This window comes from Pelobates fuscus, chromosome 6, assembly GCF_036172605.1.
Source record: "Pelobates fuscus isolate aPelFus1 chromosome 6, aPelFus1.pri, whole genome shotgun sequence".
NCBI lineage: Eukaryota > Metazoa > Chordata > Amphibia > Anura > Pelobatidae > Pelobates > Pelobates fuscus.
Genome location: NC_086322.1, coordinates 278878572 through 278896979, shown reverse-complemented (window position 1 = coordinate 278896979; position 18408 = coordinate 278878572). Strand labels below are relative to the sequence as shown.

General features: G+C 41.1%; 1 protein-coding gene across 1 annotated transcript; it reads left to right on the top strand.

Moving 5' to 3' along the window:
- The first annotated feature begins 321 nt into the window (after nt 1-321).
- LOC134565850 (keratin, type I cytoskeletal 47 kDa-like) lies at nt 322-8430 on the top strand. The gene is made up of 9 exons (XM_063425518.1): nt 322-647; nt 2378-2506; nt 4621-4703; nt 5238-5394; nt 5531-5692; nt 6471-6596; nt 7094-7314; nt 7561-7586; nt 8056-8430. Exons 1-9 carry the CDS (start codon nt 405-407, stop codon nt 8172-8174), a joined length of 1266 nt encoding a protein of 421 aa, XP_063281588.1. The 5' UTR covers nt 322-404; the 3' UTR covers nt 8175-8430.
- Nucleotides 8431-18408: the final 9978 nt, after the last annotated feature.

Below are 18408 nucleotides of genomic sequence, written 5' to 3'. Positions count from 1 at the left end.
ATGTACGAATTGCATAGAAAATATAACAGCAACTTAATTTTGCCTCTTTCTAACAAACTCCCACCAGCCTGTCTTACTCCTAAATTACAGTAACACAGGTCAAATAAACTGACAGATTCCAATGGGTGCATTCCACACCTGATCAGGTATAAGGATTAGGCTTCTGGTTAATCAGGAATTCCCATCAGATAAGAATTCTCATGCACAATTACATTGAGGAATTCTCTTTTGTATAAACAGTGATTGTGTTATGTGGGCTTTCCCTCTGTAGATAAAGTTACACATGCAGATCCTCCCACTAGAAAGGGTATATAAACCAAAGCAAAATGGGCTGAGGGTCCCAGCTCAACCTCCAGCAGACAACACTTCTGTTCTAGAACCCTCAGCATCACGGCAGAACCAAAATGAGCTTCTCAAGCCGCAGCGTTTCCCAGTACTCTCGTTTTGGAGTGGCATCACCTATGGTGCACAGAGCCGGCAGTATAGCTGGAGGCGCTGGGAGTTACAGAATTTCCTCCTCTAGTGCCCCTTTAGTTAGCTCGGGCATTGCCTCAGGATTTAATGCTCATGAGAGTATCGGCCTCCAGAACAATGGCAAAGAGACCATGCAGAACTTGAATGATCGATTGGGCAACTACCTGGACAGAGTAAGTATAAATGCAAGATTTGGGATTTCATTGCCCACTGAATTATGGAAAGGTCTTTTAGAAATATTTGCTTATTACATTAATGTTTTATTTATTACTCAATTTAACCTCTCTCTACAACTCCTTATATTACTCCATATAACCTCTCCCTATATCTCATGCTATTACTCCATATAACCTCTCCCTATAACTCCCCCTATTACTCCATATAACCTCTCTCTATAACTCCTCTTATTACTCCATATAACCTCTCTCTATAACTCCTCCTATTACTCCATATAACCTCTCCCTCTAACTCCTCCTATTACTCCATATAACCTCTCCCTATACCTCCTCCTATTACTCTATATAACCTCTCCCTATAACTCCTCCTATTACTCCATATAAACTCTCTATAACTCCACCTATTACTCCTTATAACCTCTCCCTATAACTCCTCCTATTACTTCATATAACCTCTCCCTATAACTCCTCCTATTACTCCATATAACCTCTCCCTATAACTCCTCCTATTACTCCATATAACCTCTCCCTATAACTCCTCCTATTACTCCATATAACCTCTCCCTATAACTCCTCCTATTACTCCATATAACCTCTCCCTATGACTCCTCCTATTACTCCATATAACCTCTCCCTATTACTCCTCCTATTACTCCATATAACCTCTCCCTATAACTCCTCCTATTACTCCATATAACCTCTCCCTATAACTCCTCCTATTACTCCATATAGCCTCTCCCTATAACTCCTCCTATTACTCCATATAACCTCTCCCTATAACTCTCCCTATTACTCCATATAACCTCTCCCTATAACTCCTCCTATTACTCCATATAACCTCTCCCTATAACTCCTCCTATTACTCCATATAACCTCTCCCTATAACTCCTCCTATTGCTCCATATAACCTCTCTCTATAACTCCTCCTATTACTCCATATAACCTCTCCCTATAACGCCTCCTATTACTCCATATAACCTCTCCCTATAACTACTACTATTACTCCATATAACCTCTCCCTATAACGCCTCCTATTACTCCATATAACCTCTCCCTATAACTACTACTATTACTCCATATAACCTCTCCCTATAACTCCTCCTATTACTCCATATAACCTCTCCCTATAACTCCTCCTATTACTCCATATAACTTCCTCCTATAACTCCTCCTATTACTCCATATAACCTCTCCCTATAACTACTCCTATTACTCCATATAACCTCTCTCTATTACTCCTCCTATTACTCCATATAACCTCTCCCTATAACTCCTCCTATTACTCCATATAACCTCTCCCTATAACTCCTCCTATTACTCCATATAACCTCTCCCTATAACTCCTCCTATTACTCCATATACCCTCTCCCTATTACTCCTCCTATTATTCCATATAACCTCTCCCTATAACTCCTCCTATTACTCTATATAAACTCTCTCTATAACTCCTCCTGTTATTCCATATAACCTCTCCCTATAACTCCTCCTATTACTCTATATAAACTCTCCCTATAACTCCTCCTATTACTCCATATAGCCTCTCCCTATAACTCCTCCTATTACTCCATATAACTTCCTCCTATAACTCCTCCTATTACTCCATATAGCCTCTCTCTATAACTCCTATCACTCCATTACCACTGGGATACATCCTTTCAGTTTGACACCGATATATTTTAACCGATTGATGTTAATGGACTAATGTCTTCCATATTCTTTTACATTAGGTGCGTTCTCTGGAGAAAGCCAACAGTGATCTGGAATATAAAATCAGGCAGTTTTATGAGACGAAAGCATCCACTGGCGACCATGATTATAGCCACTACTATGATACCATTAACAAACTGCGCTCCCAGGTAAGCCGGTCGCCGATTTCTCCTTTTACCATTTTATTCTCTTGCAATATATTTATCCTGAGATTTAAAGATCATTAAAAAAAATCGCCATCAGTTATTACTATCCATGCAACATTGCTAGCAGTTCTCATCATTATTGGGAAATATTAAGGGAAAATGGGGACATTTCAGTTTTTAGTTAATAAACTGCAGTGTGCCCAGTATTGTTCTTAAATTTGAAATTCACTTTAAATTCACTTGGGATTCTCTAAAATTCTACCTTTATTGAATCACCCTGTTTGCATGCACATTATAGATACAAATATTCTCTTCTTCACATTCTAAAATGTGTAGCGTTAGTGTTCGGGAGGGCTTAGGGTTATGGGTACAGATTCAAGGCCAAAGTAGCCGAACCGGAAGCATAACTGACTGGGAGAATTTTTCCGCTTCAAATATTTTGATCTTAAATTAGAAATCCAATTTAAATTCCCTGCAAAATCTCACTTTATTGAATAGCACTGCCATTTTTTTTTTTTTTTTTTAAATATTGGCAATAAAATTTCTGTTTTTAAATAGCCAACGTAGAAAACTTATGTAGCCTAATAAAAAGTGCAAATTTGACTGAAATAAACAAATTAGATTTTTGTGAATAGCTGAATGGATTCACTTTGCACACTTTCTGTAGAAACAGCCGAATTTGAACAGTCAAACACCATTCAGCTGCCTGTCAGCTGCCTCAGTAAATAGAAGATGCCAGTTTTGTTCTGTTCTTTGGAAGCCTTTCTTTGGTTGACTTTTTATGTTGCCAATCACTTGCTAGGACTGTTGCAAAATGCAGGCAGACTATGGGAAGAGCTTTTTAGCAGTAATCTAAATCCTCTCTAATCTCGTCCATATTCACAAACACATACAGACACACAGATACAGCAGACATTCTCACACACACACACACTGTTAAAAGTTTTAGTCACCCTCCTGTTTCCTACCTTTAGGTGCAGGAGGGTGACTTCCCTGGGGTCCAGTGGCTACCTTCGGCTGATAGGAGTCAGAGCTCTCACTCTGTCTCCCTCCTCTGCTCCCCGGCGCTTTCCACCCACGCGGCTCTTTTAGCTGGGAGGAAATGACGACTTCCTCCCAGCGGGCACTGTGACGTCATCACTGGGGCCGGTCGCGCTCTTAACCCCTTAAGGACACATGACATGTGTGACATGTCATGATTCGCTTTTATTCCAGAAGTTTGGTCCTTAAGGGGTTAAAGCGCCCCAGCGATGGCCAGACCCCAGGTAATTCATTGCCATCGTGTGGCCCCAAGATCACGGGTCACCCGGTGGGCCCCTTCAATGAGGCCCCGGGGGTTGTTCGGAGTGGCCGGGGCCGAACTGAATTGCACCACAACCCTGGTCACAGGGGTCGGCAGGGCGGCCAGGCCCCCTGGAGTCATGGGCCCGGTCGCAGCTACGACCCCTGCGACCGCGGAAGTCCTGTCACTGCTTAAGGCACCAGTACCCCTTCATCTAATTGGAGTGGCCTAGGTGCAGTACCCCTGTCCACTTAACCCGGCAATTTAAAACATTGTAGTTTAATAGACACTGCAAAGTTTACATTGCAAAGTTAAGACAAACTCTGGTGGCTGTCTTCGAGACAGCCACTAGAGGCGCTTCCTGGCATTTAATGGAGTTTAACTCGGTGAAACGACTTTGGACCATCGGCATGACGATAGCAGCATTGTCCATTTGCATGATGTCTTGGAATACAAAACTGAATTCCTAACACTATAGTGTCCCTCTGTCTTTTCCTTTAGATCCCCCATGTCCCGCGATTTAAGGGTTAAACCCCCATTTTTCACTTACCTGTTTCCAGCGCTTAGGTTGCTGTACAAATTACTAAATTGCCGCATTTCGTCTTCCTAAAAGTAAATTATGTTCCACTTTATACTAAATATTGTACAATAATTGCTTCTAATGGCCGTAAGACCTTTTATATTATTTGCCATATGCTAGGCTGATGTGTGTATTATAAAAATAATCAAACTGGGTTTTGAATCTTTTGGATGCTGTCTGGGTGTTCAGTAACAAAGACATTAAAAATTACTTCAATAATATATTCTTATTTTCCTATTTTTCTTTTATCCTTAGATCGAGGGTGCTACAATCAATAACACCAAAATACTCCTGCAGATTGATAATGCCAAACTTGCCGCCGATGACTTTAAAAATAAGTAAGTAACTTCTGAATTGATCGAATTATTAAGAATTAAGAATTATTACAAAATATATTTAAATGGTCTATTGCATGGATAGGCAACCTTTGGCACTCCAGATGTTGTAGACTACATCCCCCATAATGCTATTACACCCATAATGCTGGCAAAGCAGCATGGGAGGTATAGTCCAAAACATCTGGAGAGCCGAAGGTTGCCTATGCCTGGTCTATTGCGTTCTAAAATGATATACTAAACAATATTGCATATGCTAGATTGCAGAATGTGTAGTAAATATAAGTAGCACGTAATGTTGGGTGGTTGCTATTAAATCTATTTACATTATCTAGAACTGCTGCCAAATGCTCAATTATATATCCCCGATAAACAGGGGTTTGTGGGTTATGTTCAATTATCCCATTAATATTAATGGTATGCTTACGATTGACTGACTAGTGTCAGCTACTTCCTGATCTGGGAAGATCTCACAAGAGCAAGATTCTAATCTCTTAAATAAATAATACAATTCATGATATTGTCATTTTTTTGCAGGTTTGAGGCAGAGTTGGTCATCAGGGTTGGAGTGGACAATGACATCTCCGGACTGCGAAGGGTCCTGGACGACCTCACTATTAAAAAGTCTGACTTGGAGCTTGATATTGAAGGCTTGAAAGAAGAACTGATCTTCTTGAAGAAGAACCACGAAGAGGTAAAATGTTGTTATATATATTATCTTAGTTCATCTCAGTTAATTCCTGTAAATTAAAATGTCTTCATAGGAAGTATTTGTTTTTTTGTTCCTGTGTATTTTTTAAGGGTCGTCATCATCTTTTTTCCCCCCACAGGAAATCTCAGTTCTAAAAGGACAGGCTGGAGGCACGGTCAATGTAGAACTGGATTCTGCCCCACCAGTAGACCTATCAAAGATTCTGGCAGAAGTACGAGAGCAGTATGAGTCCATGATTGAAAAGAACCGCCAAGAAGTGGAGGCTTGGCACAGTGAAAAGGTAAACAAGCACCAAGTGTTAACATCTTAAGAGCCACCTTTAAACCATGTCCTTATTATAATGCAGTGCTTAAATGGACACTCTACTGCCCAAATGAAAAAACAAAACTAAAACCCCCCAATTAATTATGCATGGTTTTATTGGGGTTATATCTAAAAAAAAAAACATCTTGCAAAAGCTGCAGATTTATTGTCTGAAGCCTCAGTGTAAGCTGATCTATTGATCTGACTCTGTACCACAACCTGTTACTGTGCTCTAATTATCCGCTAAGTATTTCAAAGTCAAGTTACGGGGGCAAAAGCTGTTAATAAGTGGACAGTTATTGGTAGCAATAAGGTAGTTACTTTGTGAAAAGAGAAAGCATGGCTGAAGTGGAAGGATTATATAGTTGAAAGCTGAAAATGTGTAGAATATGAAATATGAAGTCAAATACACACTTAGGTTAAGGTGGTGCCAAAGCGTACCTGGGGTATCCAATTGACATCTTCCGAGGTAGTAAATCATTATATCAAGAATAGTAAGAGGAACTTACTGTTCTTAAGGGCAATAATTTTATATAAAGGATTAAAAACATTATTATATTGATTAATGAAGGTTAGATAAACTAATCCTGTATAACTGTGTTGAAGTTAATCTCTTGTTAAACATTTGGTTAATCTACCTCAAAATAATGCAAACAGTCATGTTGATATATTATTTTGATGATGGGAATTGTCAAGCAATTGGTTGCCCATTTCATTGCTTTTTAATGTGCGTGTCCTTTCACCTTCTTTTGTAGTGTGACAGTCTGAAGCAGGAAGTCGCCGTGAACGATTTTGCTCTTAAGAGTTCAAAATCAGAGATCACTGAGCTGAGACGCACTGTACAGAGTCTGGAAATCGAGCTGCAATCTCTGCTGAACATGGTCAGTATCTATCCATCCATCCACTCACCCATCCATCCACCCACCCACCCACCAATTCATTCATCCATCCACTAACCTACCCACCCACCTATCCATCCACCCACCCACCCAAGACCCACCCACAAATTCATCCATCCACCCATCCATCCACTTGCCCTTCCAAGACTCACCCACCAATCCATCCATCCACTCAATCACCTACCCATTCATCTATCCACCCACCCTATCCATCCATCCATCCACCCACCCACCAATCCATCCAACCATCTATCCACCCACCCACCAATCCATCCATCATCCCACCCACCCGCCCACCCGCCCACCAATCCATTTATCCATCCATCCACCCAACTATCCATCCATCCATCCACCCACCCACCCACCCAAGACCCACCCACCTACCAATCCATCCACCCATCCATCCATCAAAATACATATTCAATCTTCCTGGAATTTACGTTTATTTGGTACTAATCAGTCATCTTAATTTATTATAGAAAGTTGCTCTGGAGGGAACGTTATCTGAGACAGAGGCTCGGTATGGAGCTGAACTAGAGCAACTCCAAGTTTTAGTCTCTCAAGTGGAGATTGATCTTCAAAATGTGCGGTCTGATTCAGAACGCCACTCTCTGGAATACAGACGTTTGGTCGATATTAAAACCAGACTGGAAATGGAGATCGCCACCTACAGACGCCTGCTGGATGGAGAAGCTAACAGGTAATGTCTATGACGTAGCAGTTTCACTTTGTACCAAACCATCAGCAATGAGATCAGTAATTCTTTGTATTAATTTCAAGTGGACAGTCTTGTTTATGGAACTTTTTGTACTTGTATCTCTGTGTAGCTTTGGCTGTGGGAGTCTTAATAAGATAATTGATATTGACATTAATTTAATATCAATACAATATTTATTAAATTATGTATTTTATAATATATTAATATTTTTTATATTTTATTTTTTAGCTATTCAACAGTAGAGACCACACATGGTAAGTAATATATCCTTAAAATTATGACAGCATTAACATTATCAATGTTATAAAGTGTTCAGAACTCTAATGGGATATTTATCATATTTATCCACGTTTAATGTTCAAATCATCTAATACCAGATCATTAGTAGCAAAGATGTCCCCTAGGCAAGAATATTGACTACTAAAATACATTTGATTCTTCAGTTTAGCAGCTTTTTTTGGGAGCTCTTTGCTTTCTGTTTCTCTCTGTGAAGCTGCGTTATCCATTTAACCCTTTAAGGACACATGACGGAAATATTCCGTCACGATTCCCTTTTATTCCAGAAGTTGTGTCCTTAAGGGGTTAAATCTACCCGGCTGTTAATAATATTGCGTTATTTCACAGTAAGAAAATGTCTGCAATTATTCTTCACACTTTGTATTGAATGCACCCGAAACAATCGCAGTTTCCTTAATCTATGTTTCATCTCTTGATCTCTTCCAGCCGTACATAAACCAGAAATCACATCTTCCACCACTGTCAAAAAAGTTACTGTTGTTGAAGAAATTGTAAATGGACAAAAACTGTCTTCAAAGGTCGAGGAAGTTGTTCAGAAATCCTAATCAATTCAAGCCGGAGGGATCCAGAAAAAGTTTGAAACAGAAAAACTCAGAAGAAACCACACAATTGTAAAATTGTTTGTCTAAATAAACACCAGGCACTGCCTCAGTTGAAATTTAACAGCACAAAAAAAGCAATTGGCATATTAACTCAATGCCCTAGCAATTAGCTGCAAAATATGTAAAAATAATTAACGAGTGTTTTGTGCCTTGAAACTAAAGTTCCAGTGCTGAAGTAAAATGAAATTCTTAACTTAAACCTATCTGGGCTCGTTTTTTAAAAACAATGTTTTTGTAGTGCATTGACAAAATCACAGACAGGTACAGAGAGGTCACCTTGAAACAGAGAAAAGGTATCAGGGAAAAAGCAAAAAACATGTCAGAATATCAGCACGATTTTAGAATTATAATAAGATGAAGCTTATCCACATACAGTAAGAAATGAAGTGGCATATCACAGATACGTTCATGCTTGTAACTGTAAATCACCAAGAAAAACAAACCAGCAAAACATACACTGTATCGTACAAACCTGGATCATTTTATCTCTAACCAAGTAAAGATGGCTGGGCATGAAAGCTTAGTATCATCCGAACCCCCAAGCTTGTACGGCTGCTGTAGTGAAAAGGAAACAGCTTCGTTTGGTATGGTAGTATCCCAAAACTCCACCTCTCTAGGCCCAGGCCAGGGTGAGATCCCACACCCAAACTCCACCAACCCCTCCACTTGTGTGAGTGGTCCAGGTACTGAGAGTCCTCCACATAGATCCTCCTGGGGTTGTAAGTGATATACAGCAAGCATGTGAAACTCAAAGGCGAATACGGGCCAAATAAACAAGGTTTAAGTTTATGTGGGCATCAAAAAAATGTAGTTTGACCTACACCAACACAAACTAAAATTACTTGTATTATTCTCGTGCAAACAATATGTAATCCTGGGTACATATATATAATTTACTCAAAAGCTTCACATTATGTTACTTACTATGCCCCCCACTCTAATACACTTTCCCCTCTCCCCAATTTAATACACTGCCCCCTCCTCCCCCAATTAAATACACTAGACTACAGGAAGGTTTCCCCAAGCCCCTCTTCCCTTACCTGAAGCCATGTTCCAGTCCAGCCCTGCACAATCTTCTTTGCTCAAGCAGGCCACACGCTCCTCTGGAACTGCGAGCGGCAGGGAAGGGAGAGTGGCTGGCCTGCTCTGCACGCATCTAGCCAGCCTGTGAACTGTCGTGCCGCAGCGCAGCAGCCGGATATGACTCCATACATTGTATGCGCATATAAGATGGCCGGCGTGAAAGAATACTTTGTGCTCTTGTGGGTCGCAGAAGCACGTGATCAGCCGCAGCCAGCAGAAGGGCCACAGCACAAAGTGGCACCAGGGCAGGCGGCCTACCAGGAAAAAAATTCTGGTATCCCAGTAGGCCAGTCCGGCCCTAGGCCGCAAAGATACTCATTGTGGGCCACATGTTTGACATGCTTGATGTACATGGTTAGAACCCTTCTGGGTTCCTGGCCCAGAGGGAGAAAAATGGACTGAGACGTCACCTAAAGCCAACTTACCAGCAGTTAAGGTTAAGTTACCCAGGATATACTTGAAAATGAGAGAAATCTTAATGAATCTTTCCTGGTAAAATATTTTATAAATAAATAAATAAGGTGAATACAAAAATTAAGGGAATGAGGGAGAAGCATTCCTAGACAGAAAGCAAATCCCATCAAGACCAGTACCCCCAATAGAGCACTATATATAGACCTTGTAAAAAGACTGTATAACAAGGTGCAAACAAAAACAAATAATAATAACGTTTTAATGGTAATTAGTTAAAAAGTCAGCACCAAGTGTCTAAAATACACCAGACTGTTTAGCCAATCAATATGGAAGAAAATTAAGGAATATACTCCAGCTTAATTGAACATACACTGAGTTGTGATAAAGATTGATACTTTGCAAGTAAATCACTCAAAGTAGCAGAGTGGCTAAAAAAATAACAACATAAGTGGCAAAAATATCAATTTATCGTATGTAGGAGAATAGCTGAAATATATCCAGATTATTCCAGATAAATAGAATCATAGACATACAAGAACCCATAGATCTCCTATATAACCAAATTCTATAGTATAAATCAAAGTCCTATTACCTAATAAACTCACTCGGACTAAACTAGCCCTATAAGTATCGCAAAAGATGAGTAAATCGAAAGGACAGAGAGGAGTAGGTAAATGAAAAAAAGGTAAGAAATATAAGGGTTCTTATTGCTCCATATAGACTGTGTGGAGCAGAGAGCAGAGATTCAGCCGGCAAAAAAAGAGAATCCCTGCCTAAATGTAGCGTGTTAAGTAAAAACAGGCTACATGGAAACAGTCTGTAACAATGTGAACAAACACACCCATAGCCCAACGCGCGTTTCGGCGATAATATTCGCCTTTCTCGAGGGCACAAGTACACAGGGATGATCCACTTATCCCCCTTCTCCTTATGTAGACCTACATGCCAAAAAACACTTTCAATTAGTGGGCTGGGACATTGTTTCAACCGCCAATGCGGTTCAGCAGTGGGAGGTCCCAAAGATCGGCACTCAGCCAGATCACAGAAGAGGTTGCGCATGCGTGTAAGAATATCACCACGCATGCGCCCAACACCTTCAAACCGACAGTGTGACTACATCATCAGTTTGATCTCTCAGGCGCCCCCTTAGGGGGAGATTGTTAAACTGCATAGCACTTCAGATTTCAAATGTAATAAACTCCCAATGTCATAGACTTTTAATGCAGTAAAAAAAAATCAATTGACAATGTAGGAGTAGTGTGAATAGTCAGAAGTGGCAAATAACCCAGAGAGAAAAATGGAGAGGGGAAAGAAAAGGGACAAAGGTAATAAAGTAATAAAGTGATAGACAGGCAGGTAAAATTAAAATTAAAATTATATCAATCAAAAAAACAACAACAAACAAACCAAGAAAGACAAAATAGAATAGGATAAAATTAGAATAAATTAAATTAAATGATCACATTGATCCCGATTGTCTTGCAAGATCCATTAGTGGTGGCTACTATAGTGTTATTTAAATAAATATATAAAAACCTCCTGAGAGCAAAAAGTCACAATTATGCTTTAAATTAAATTGAATAGAGTAAATTGAATTAGATGAAAGGGGCAAAAGAAAACCCCTCGTTGAGACCAAGAGGTTGTGATGTTTTAAGCCTAAAAATCCATCTAGACTCCCTCTGTCTTAGTAGTCGATCATAGTCTCCACGTCTCGGATGTCTCTTGACCCACTCCAGGCCACAAAACTTCAAATTACTAGGATCACCCTGATGATGTTTTGAGATGGGTGTCTCAAGGCGATTTTTAGGAGATCTTACGTGCTCCATAATCCTTTCTTTAAAGGCTCTGAATGTCTTACCTACGTATTTTTGTCCGCAGGAACAAGATAATAAGTATACCAGGCCCTTTGTGTTGCAATTGAAGAAGTTTTTAATTTTTATTGAGCCCTGGCCTGTGCTGTCACTCACTATTTTGGATTCTTTAGAGATGTATTTACAGGCCACGCACCTGCCACAGCCATAGGAGCTACATGGTGGACTGCCCAACCAAGTATCTTTCAACTGTGGTTTTATGGACAGATGGCTGGGCACTAGCAGGTTGTGAATATTGCGCCCTCTTCTAGCAGTGATGTTGATGCGTGGACCTAAGACCTCTTTTAGATGTACATCGTTCAAAAGAATCGGCCAGAATCTATTGAGACACTTCCTCATTTCAGACCATCCCGTATCATATGTAGCAATCATACGAATATTACCTCTATTCTTTGACTCTCTGTTAGTAGGATGGTCACAGAGAAGTTCATTTCTTTCAGTTTCAAGAGCTCTCTTATATGCCTTTTTTTTTTTTATTCTTTATTTTTCTTGTGCGTGTAATTACAACAAGCTTGCAGCGCCACGACAGCATACAAGCTTTTCAGTGTCATACAAGCAAACAATGTCATGGCAGTTTTTAAATATAACAGGTTTGGAACAAGTGATAGTTGAGTTGTGCATGCTTAGTTAAGTAGTTAATATGCGAGTATTAAGTTACAGGCTATGTAGGATAACATCGTATAGATTTACTACACTGCTTAAAGTTTACCACCAGGGGGCAGCAAGTCCCTGAGCTTGCCGGGTAGAGCATATATATGTTAGCTTAGACTTTTTTTAAATGGTTTATATGCAGATCTGTAGATATAAAACAACTGTGGTTAAATCTAAAACAATAGTAAAAGGGAGATGCTAACTAAACAATAAACAGTGCGCTGCTAAAACTTTAATTCTTCACGGTTGGCAGCCGCTTGGTTACTCTTGCAGCTGTGTTGGATCGGCTGGCTTCTAGGTTGTGGTCAAGTCTCATATGTTTCCTGCTGGATACTTGACTGCTCAGGAACTTGTTGGTCAGAAGTGTGCTCGGTCATATGCTTCTACTTTAAATGCAGAATGAAGCCTGCGTGTTGTGGGTGTTGCTCCCCTTTGAGGAAGTGGAGTGAGAGTCCAAATAAAGTCCCTTAGGTCCGCCAGCAGCCGTTGGAATCGCTGCCTCCCATAATGCAGGTGGGAGCTTGGTCTCCGGCTCGTAATGGGCGTGGCGGCCATCTTGGATTTTGCCAAGCGGTCCCAGCTTACACATTTCGCCGCCCGGATGGTGTAGGTGGTCGTTGCTTCCCCGGTGGGGTCCGGTATAACCCCCCGGCCCACAGGGGGGGTGAACGGGGCCCTCATTAGGTGTGTGGGAGGTCCCGCCGGACTAAGAGCGGGAAATCGTCCGTTTCTCCCGCCAGAGCCTCACGACAGGCCTCAATACCAGCTGCCCAGGAGACAGCATTGCCGGTAGGACAGGGGCTGATATCGACTTCTGGAGGGGTTGCATGAATCCCCTCTGCCTTCTTGGGCTGCTGTCTGTTCTCTTTTTGAGGGGAAAAAAGGTAGTTTTAGGCTGATTACAAGTGCTTCATTGTGGAGCCGAGGTGCCCCACGTCCATCCAGCACGGCGGTCAGGCCCCGCCCCTCTTATATGCCTTTTTGAGGCAGCGGTTTGGGTAGCCTTTCTCCTTAAAGTAAGTTCTAAGTTGACTTGCTTTCACTTTAAAATCAGCAACATCGCTGCAGTTTCTACGGAGACGAAGATATTGGCCAACCGGAATCCCCTCCTTGAGGGGCCTTGGATGGCAACTTCTCCAGTGCAGGAGGGAATTCGTAGCGGTCGGTTTCCTAAAAAGAGTAGAGTGGAGTGTCCCATCCTCATTTATAGAGATGGTGATGTCCAAGAAATTGATTGAGCGCCCCCCATATTCAGAAGTGAATCTGAGATTTCAGTGTTCTGATTTAAGCATCCCACTAGATCTGTGAATTCCTGTGGGGTCCCCCGCCATACCAACAACACATCATCGATATAGCGGCCCCACCACAGAATCTTAGGGAGGTAATCCTTCAGAGCATCTGAAGAAAAAATCTGCTGTTCCCACCATCCCAGATGGAGGTTTGCATATGAGGGGGCACAAGCTGTCCCCATAGCAGTACCCCTCACCTGGTGGTAGAATCTAGTATTGAATAAGAAATAATTGTGTGACAAAATAAATTCTAAAAGGCGCACCACAAACGCTGCATGGAGGTCATCCCTACACGTCCTTTGGTTTAGGAAGAATCTCACATGCTCCAAACCCCTATCATGAGGGATGAACGAATAAAGAGATTCGACATCTAAACTACAGAGGTTAACGTTGGGGGACAATTTGAGATTAGAGAGCAGATTCAGAGCTTGCTTAGTGTCCCTTATATTCGACGGTAAAGTCTCAACCAGAGGTCTCAGAATTTTGTCGATATATAAACTGCCATTTTGAGTAAGGTTGTCAACTCCAGAGACAATGGGTCGTCCCGGGGGTTCTTGTAAATTCTTGTGGATCATGGGCAAGCAGTAGAAGGCTGCTATTTATATATAAGGGGAGCTGAAGACCATGTTTATATATCAGTTGCCAAAATTGCTCACAAATAATGTCAAATGCCACTAGAAATGTGATTTGTAATGGAACTGATGAAGGGGCCATCTTGGCTTCATGATGATGAATTAGAGCAACCAGACAAAAGAGTGTCTCTCCTGTAGACAACTCACCATAGATCCTTCCTGGTGGGGATTGAGATGGCCCCTGCCGGGGGTGGGGGGGACGAGGCACATGCAGGATACCACACAGTCAGCCCTCTTCAGGCCACGAGATCGTCCACTTTTTCCATTCACAGAGCTCACCAGGCAGACTAGGCCCCAACACCTTGACCTGTGTTGCTGTCTGGGAAGGCTGCATTCTCAAGAGTTGTAATTCTCTCATGGAGGGCCCGCACCCAGGATTCTGAATCAAATATGGAACCAGCATACCAGTAGACAATTGACCCGGGCCCTCTGTTGAAAAGGCAGAAAAGTTCAGGAGCTGCTCTGTAATGCGACCAGTCTTATACCTTCTTCTCACAAAACACTTTTCTTTATGGAATGAATAAGGCCAGGTTTACCACAGGTGCCTGTACCTAGGTCTGTGTACCTTCCCTGACTACAAATGTACATTATTTTATTTATATACTCTCTTAACTGCCCTCCAATTCATAGATCCAGCAACAAAACAGTTTATTTTTTTTGGTGTACAGGTTAGGGGAACCTGGGAATACCGTGCTTATAGGCACCTGAGAGAGGACAAAACACTCACATCCAATCAGAAGCAGTGTATTAAATACACAGATGTGCTAATCAGTCAATAGCTCCACATATGACACTTTGCTGGTTTCAAAATATGCAAATGAAACAAGGGCACAGTGTTGTATATATATTGACAATTGTAAAACATACAAGTTGAAACCTGAAATTGCAACTCGTGTTGTCTGTGAACCAGTTTCGAGATCCCACATGCTTTATGCTAATATGCATTGAATACACAGCACCCTGAAGAAATGACATTCTTTCGATATGTAATTACATAGTATAATAACAACAAGTATAACATAAATTCTATGTTACAATATTGCTTCTGGCTAGAATTTCCTGTCTATCATTGATGAGGCAGAGAGATCGAGAGTTTGCAGGTTACAGAATTGCACAATGCCAATTACACGTAAGGTGGATGTAATTTGTTATTAGAGGTAATGATTATTTTTCATGTAAAACAAGACAAACTAATTGTGCAATATATTTATAATAATCTCTAAGCACTGTAACAGTAAGAAAAAGTCAATGGGGGAAGGGGAAATGGGACCCTAATTTAAATTTATTAAATAAAGTAATAAAAATAATGCAAAAAAAAAAAAAAAAAAATGAAATAAAAAAAAAATAAAAAATAAAAATACTATGAAATACTATTCCTTTAGAGAGACTGCCTGCAGGTATAGAGACATCTCCCTCACCTCGAAAAGATGCACCAATCAGGAGACTCTCATTCTGCTCTATGAGATATGATATTTTTATGTAAACTCTTTGACCAGCAGGATGTTTGGGATAGTTACCCCCAAAGAGTTGTTCATTTTATCATATAGGACAGGGCTGCCCAATAGGTAGATCCCCAGATCTGTAGAACTACAATTCCCATGATGCCTTGTCATTCTAAATGCATTCTGAAGACATGCAAAGCATCATGGGAGTTGTGGTTCTACAACATATGGGGATCTACCTATTGGGCAGCCCTGATATAGGATGTGTGGGACTGCTTTGCAAATCCCTAGTGGCCACACTGCAGCTGATACCATGAACACTCAGAAAGGTCAAATATTTTGTGAACTGGACACTGTGCAGCTCTCAGCATAGCCGTGGTCTGTGTATGTGCGGTATATAGCTCAGGATTCTATTCTGTCTATAACTATCACACAGATGTAACTCAGTATTCCTGTTGCCTTATAGAAAACTCTGAGGGAATTTTTTTAGAGCTGAAGCAATTTGGCCAATTTTTTTTATGCCCACCCCTCATATTACAACCCGAATATCCCCATCTTCTCTTGATTTTTTCATTGAGGTAAGGGGAGGTGAGGCAAGAATTGGGTATTACTCGGTGCCTTAGGCATTCCCCATTTGAAGTTTCAATTGATATGACGGCTTACTGCTGCAATCAGGTATCTCAGCTCAAAGTGCAGAAGTGGGCATTGTCTGCACTTGGTACACGGGTTGATCAGGGTGTACCGGGGTATATAATATGCACAGATTGACTCCCAGGCACCGTGATCACTGAGGCTGTATATCTCGATGACAGTGACTGAAGGTGCTCACTGTGATTGGCTTTTTTATTTAAGGTAAACGACAGGTCTATTAAGGCTTTAGGGGGTGATATAAGTAACTTATATAGGAAGTTAATAGGGTAAGTATTGTGTTTTATTATCGTCAATTTTGGCCCACGGTTTACAATCTAGCAGTAATTTCATGGTGAAAATGCAAACCTTAGTCCAAAACTGACAACATTTCTTTAACTTTAAGTGAGTTTGGCCTTAGTTTTGTAAGTCTATTGCGTACCCACCACAAACCCCTGTTCAATAAATGCAAAGCTTTTTTTTTTACCGACACATTTTAAACGCCATATCTAAGTAAACATTTTTTTCTAAATAATTCGCACAGTAGAAGAAAATTGTATGCGTTGTCCACCTATGTATCCACAAGGTGGCAGTGTTGTATTACGCAGAATCTTGAAGAAGAATATTTACAGACCAGCCACAGCATTAAAACCACCTGCCCAATACTGCATAGACCCCCCTCGTGCTGCATAAAAAGCTCTGATGCATTGAGGCATGGACTCCACAAGACCTCTGAACTTGTCCTGTGGTACTCACACTATCCCACTGGTCTGTCTTCTTCCCATAGTGCATACAGCTACCATCCCCCGCACCATGAAGCACTATTTTCCATCTTCGATGTGCCATGGTCCACTTCTGATGCTAAAGTCCCTATTAAAGGCACTTTCAGTGGTGGACATCATCAGGGGCACTCGGAGGCTATTCAGTCCCATGCGCAGCAAACAGCGATGCACTGTGTGTTCTGACACCATCCTATCCTGGCCAGCATTACGTTTTTGAGCAATTTGAGCTAGAGTAACTCTTCTGTGTGATCTCACAGACTGGCTAGCCTTCGTCACCCACATGTATCAATGTGCTTTGGGTGCCCAGGACCCGGTCGCAAGTTCACCTGTAGTCCACCATTTTTTGTGGGTACTAAGCAGTGCAACAGAACACCCCACAAGTCTTGCCATTTTGGAGATGCTCTGGCCCAGTCGTCTAGCCATCACTATTGCCATATATAATCAATGTTATTCACTTCACTTTTTGTGGTTTTAATATATATTGATTTGATTAGCTGAGCAGCCACAACATTAAAACCACTTTCAAATATACAACTTTAATATATCACAATGAATTGAATGGAGAGTTTAGGCACCTTTAGGCACTAAAACAACTTCACCTAAATAAAGTTGTTATGGTATCAGGAGGCCCACGGATGCACTCTTACTTCATGGGGTTAAACCTTTCTCAAACGTTTTAACCCTAAAGTTGCCTCCAGCGCCGATCTCAACTCCCCCCAGGCAGCATCCGACTGCTGAAATTGCAGTATTAGGAAGCGCAGAGTGCTGCCGGGCAGGAGGGCCACTGATTCACAAAACTTGCTTGGAAAGAAATGCACAAAACTGGCTTTAAAAACATACATTTCTTTCCAAGCCAGTTTTGTGAATGGGGAGTCACTGGTTAGAAGAGAGCACAAGCTGACCGCTCTCAGCCAATCAGCGGCGCCCCTGCTGCAGCACTCTGAAACTTCCTGAAACTGAGATTTTAGAAGCCAGATGACACCTGGGGGGAGAGTTAAGATCGGGCTGGAAGCAACTTCAGGGTTAAACTGTTTGAGAACCATTTAACCCCTGGAAGTAAGAGTGGGCCTGTGGGCCTCCTGGCACCAAAACAACTTAATTTAGATTAAGTTATGGAGCCTGAAGTGTTCCTTTAGTTGATGCTTCAGTACTAATATTTATCAAGACTTCATAAAAATGTTGATCAATTCACTGTGCAATCAATTTTCTACCTTACATAATAAAACAGCACATATACACACATGCTGTCCATTAAGAAAAAGAAAACAGATTTCATAAAGATTTGATACGTCTGCTTGGGGGTTCATTAAAAGCAGGAAAGATTGGATACAGTAATAGGAACATCTATTATTTTTACCCTTACCCAAATATCATAATTTCACCACT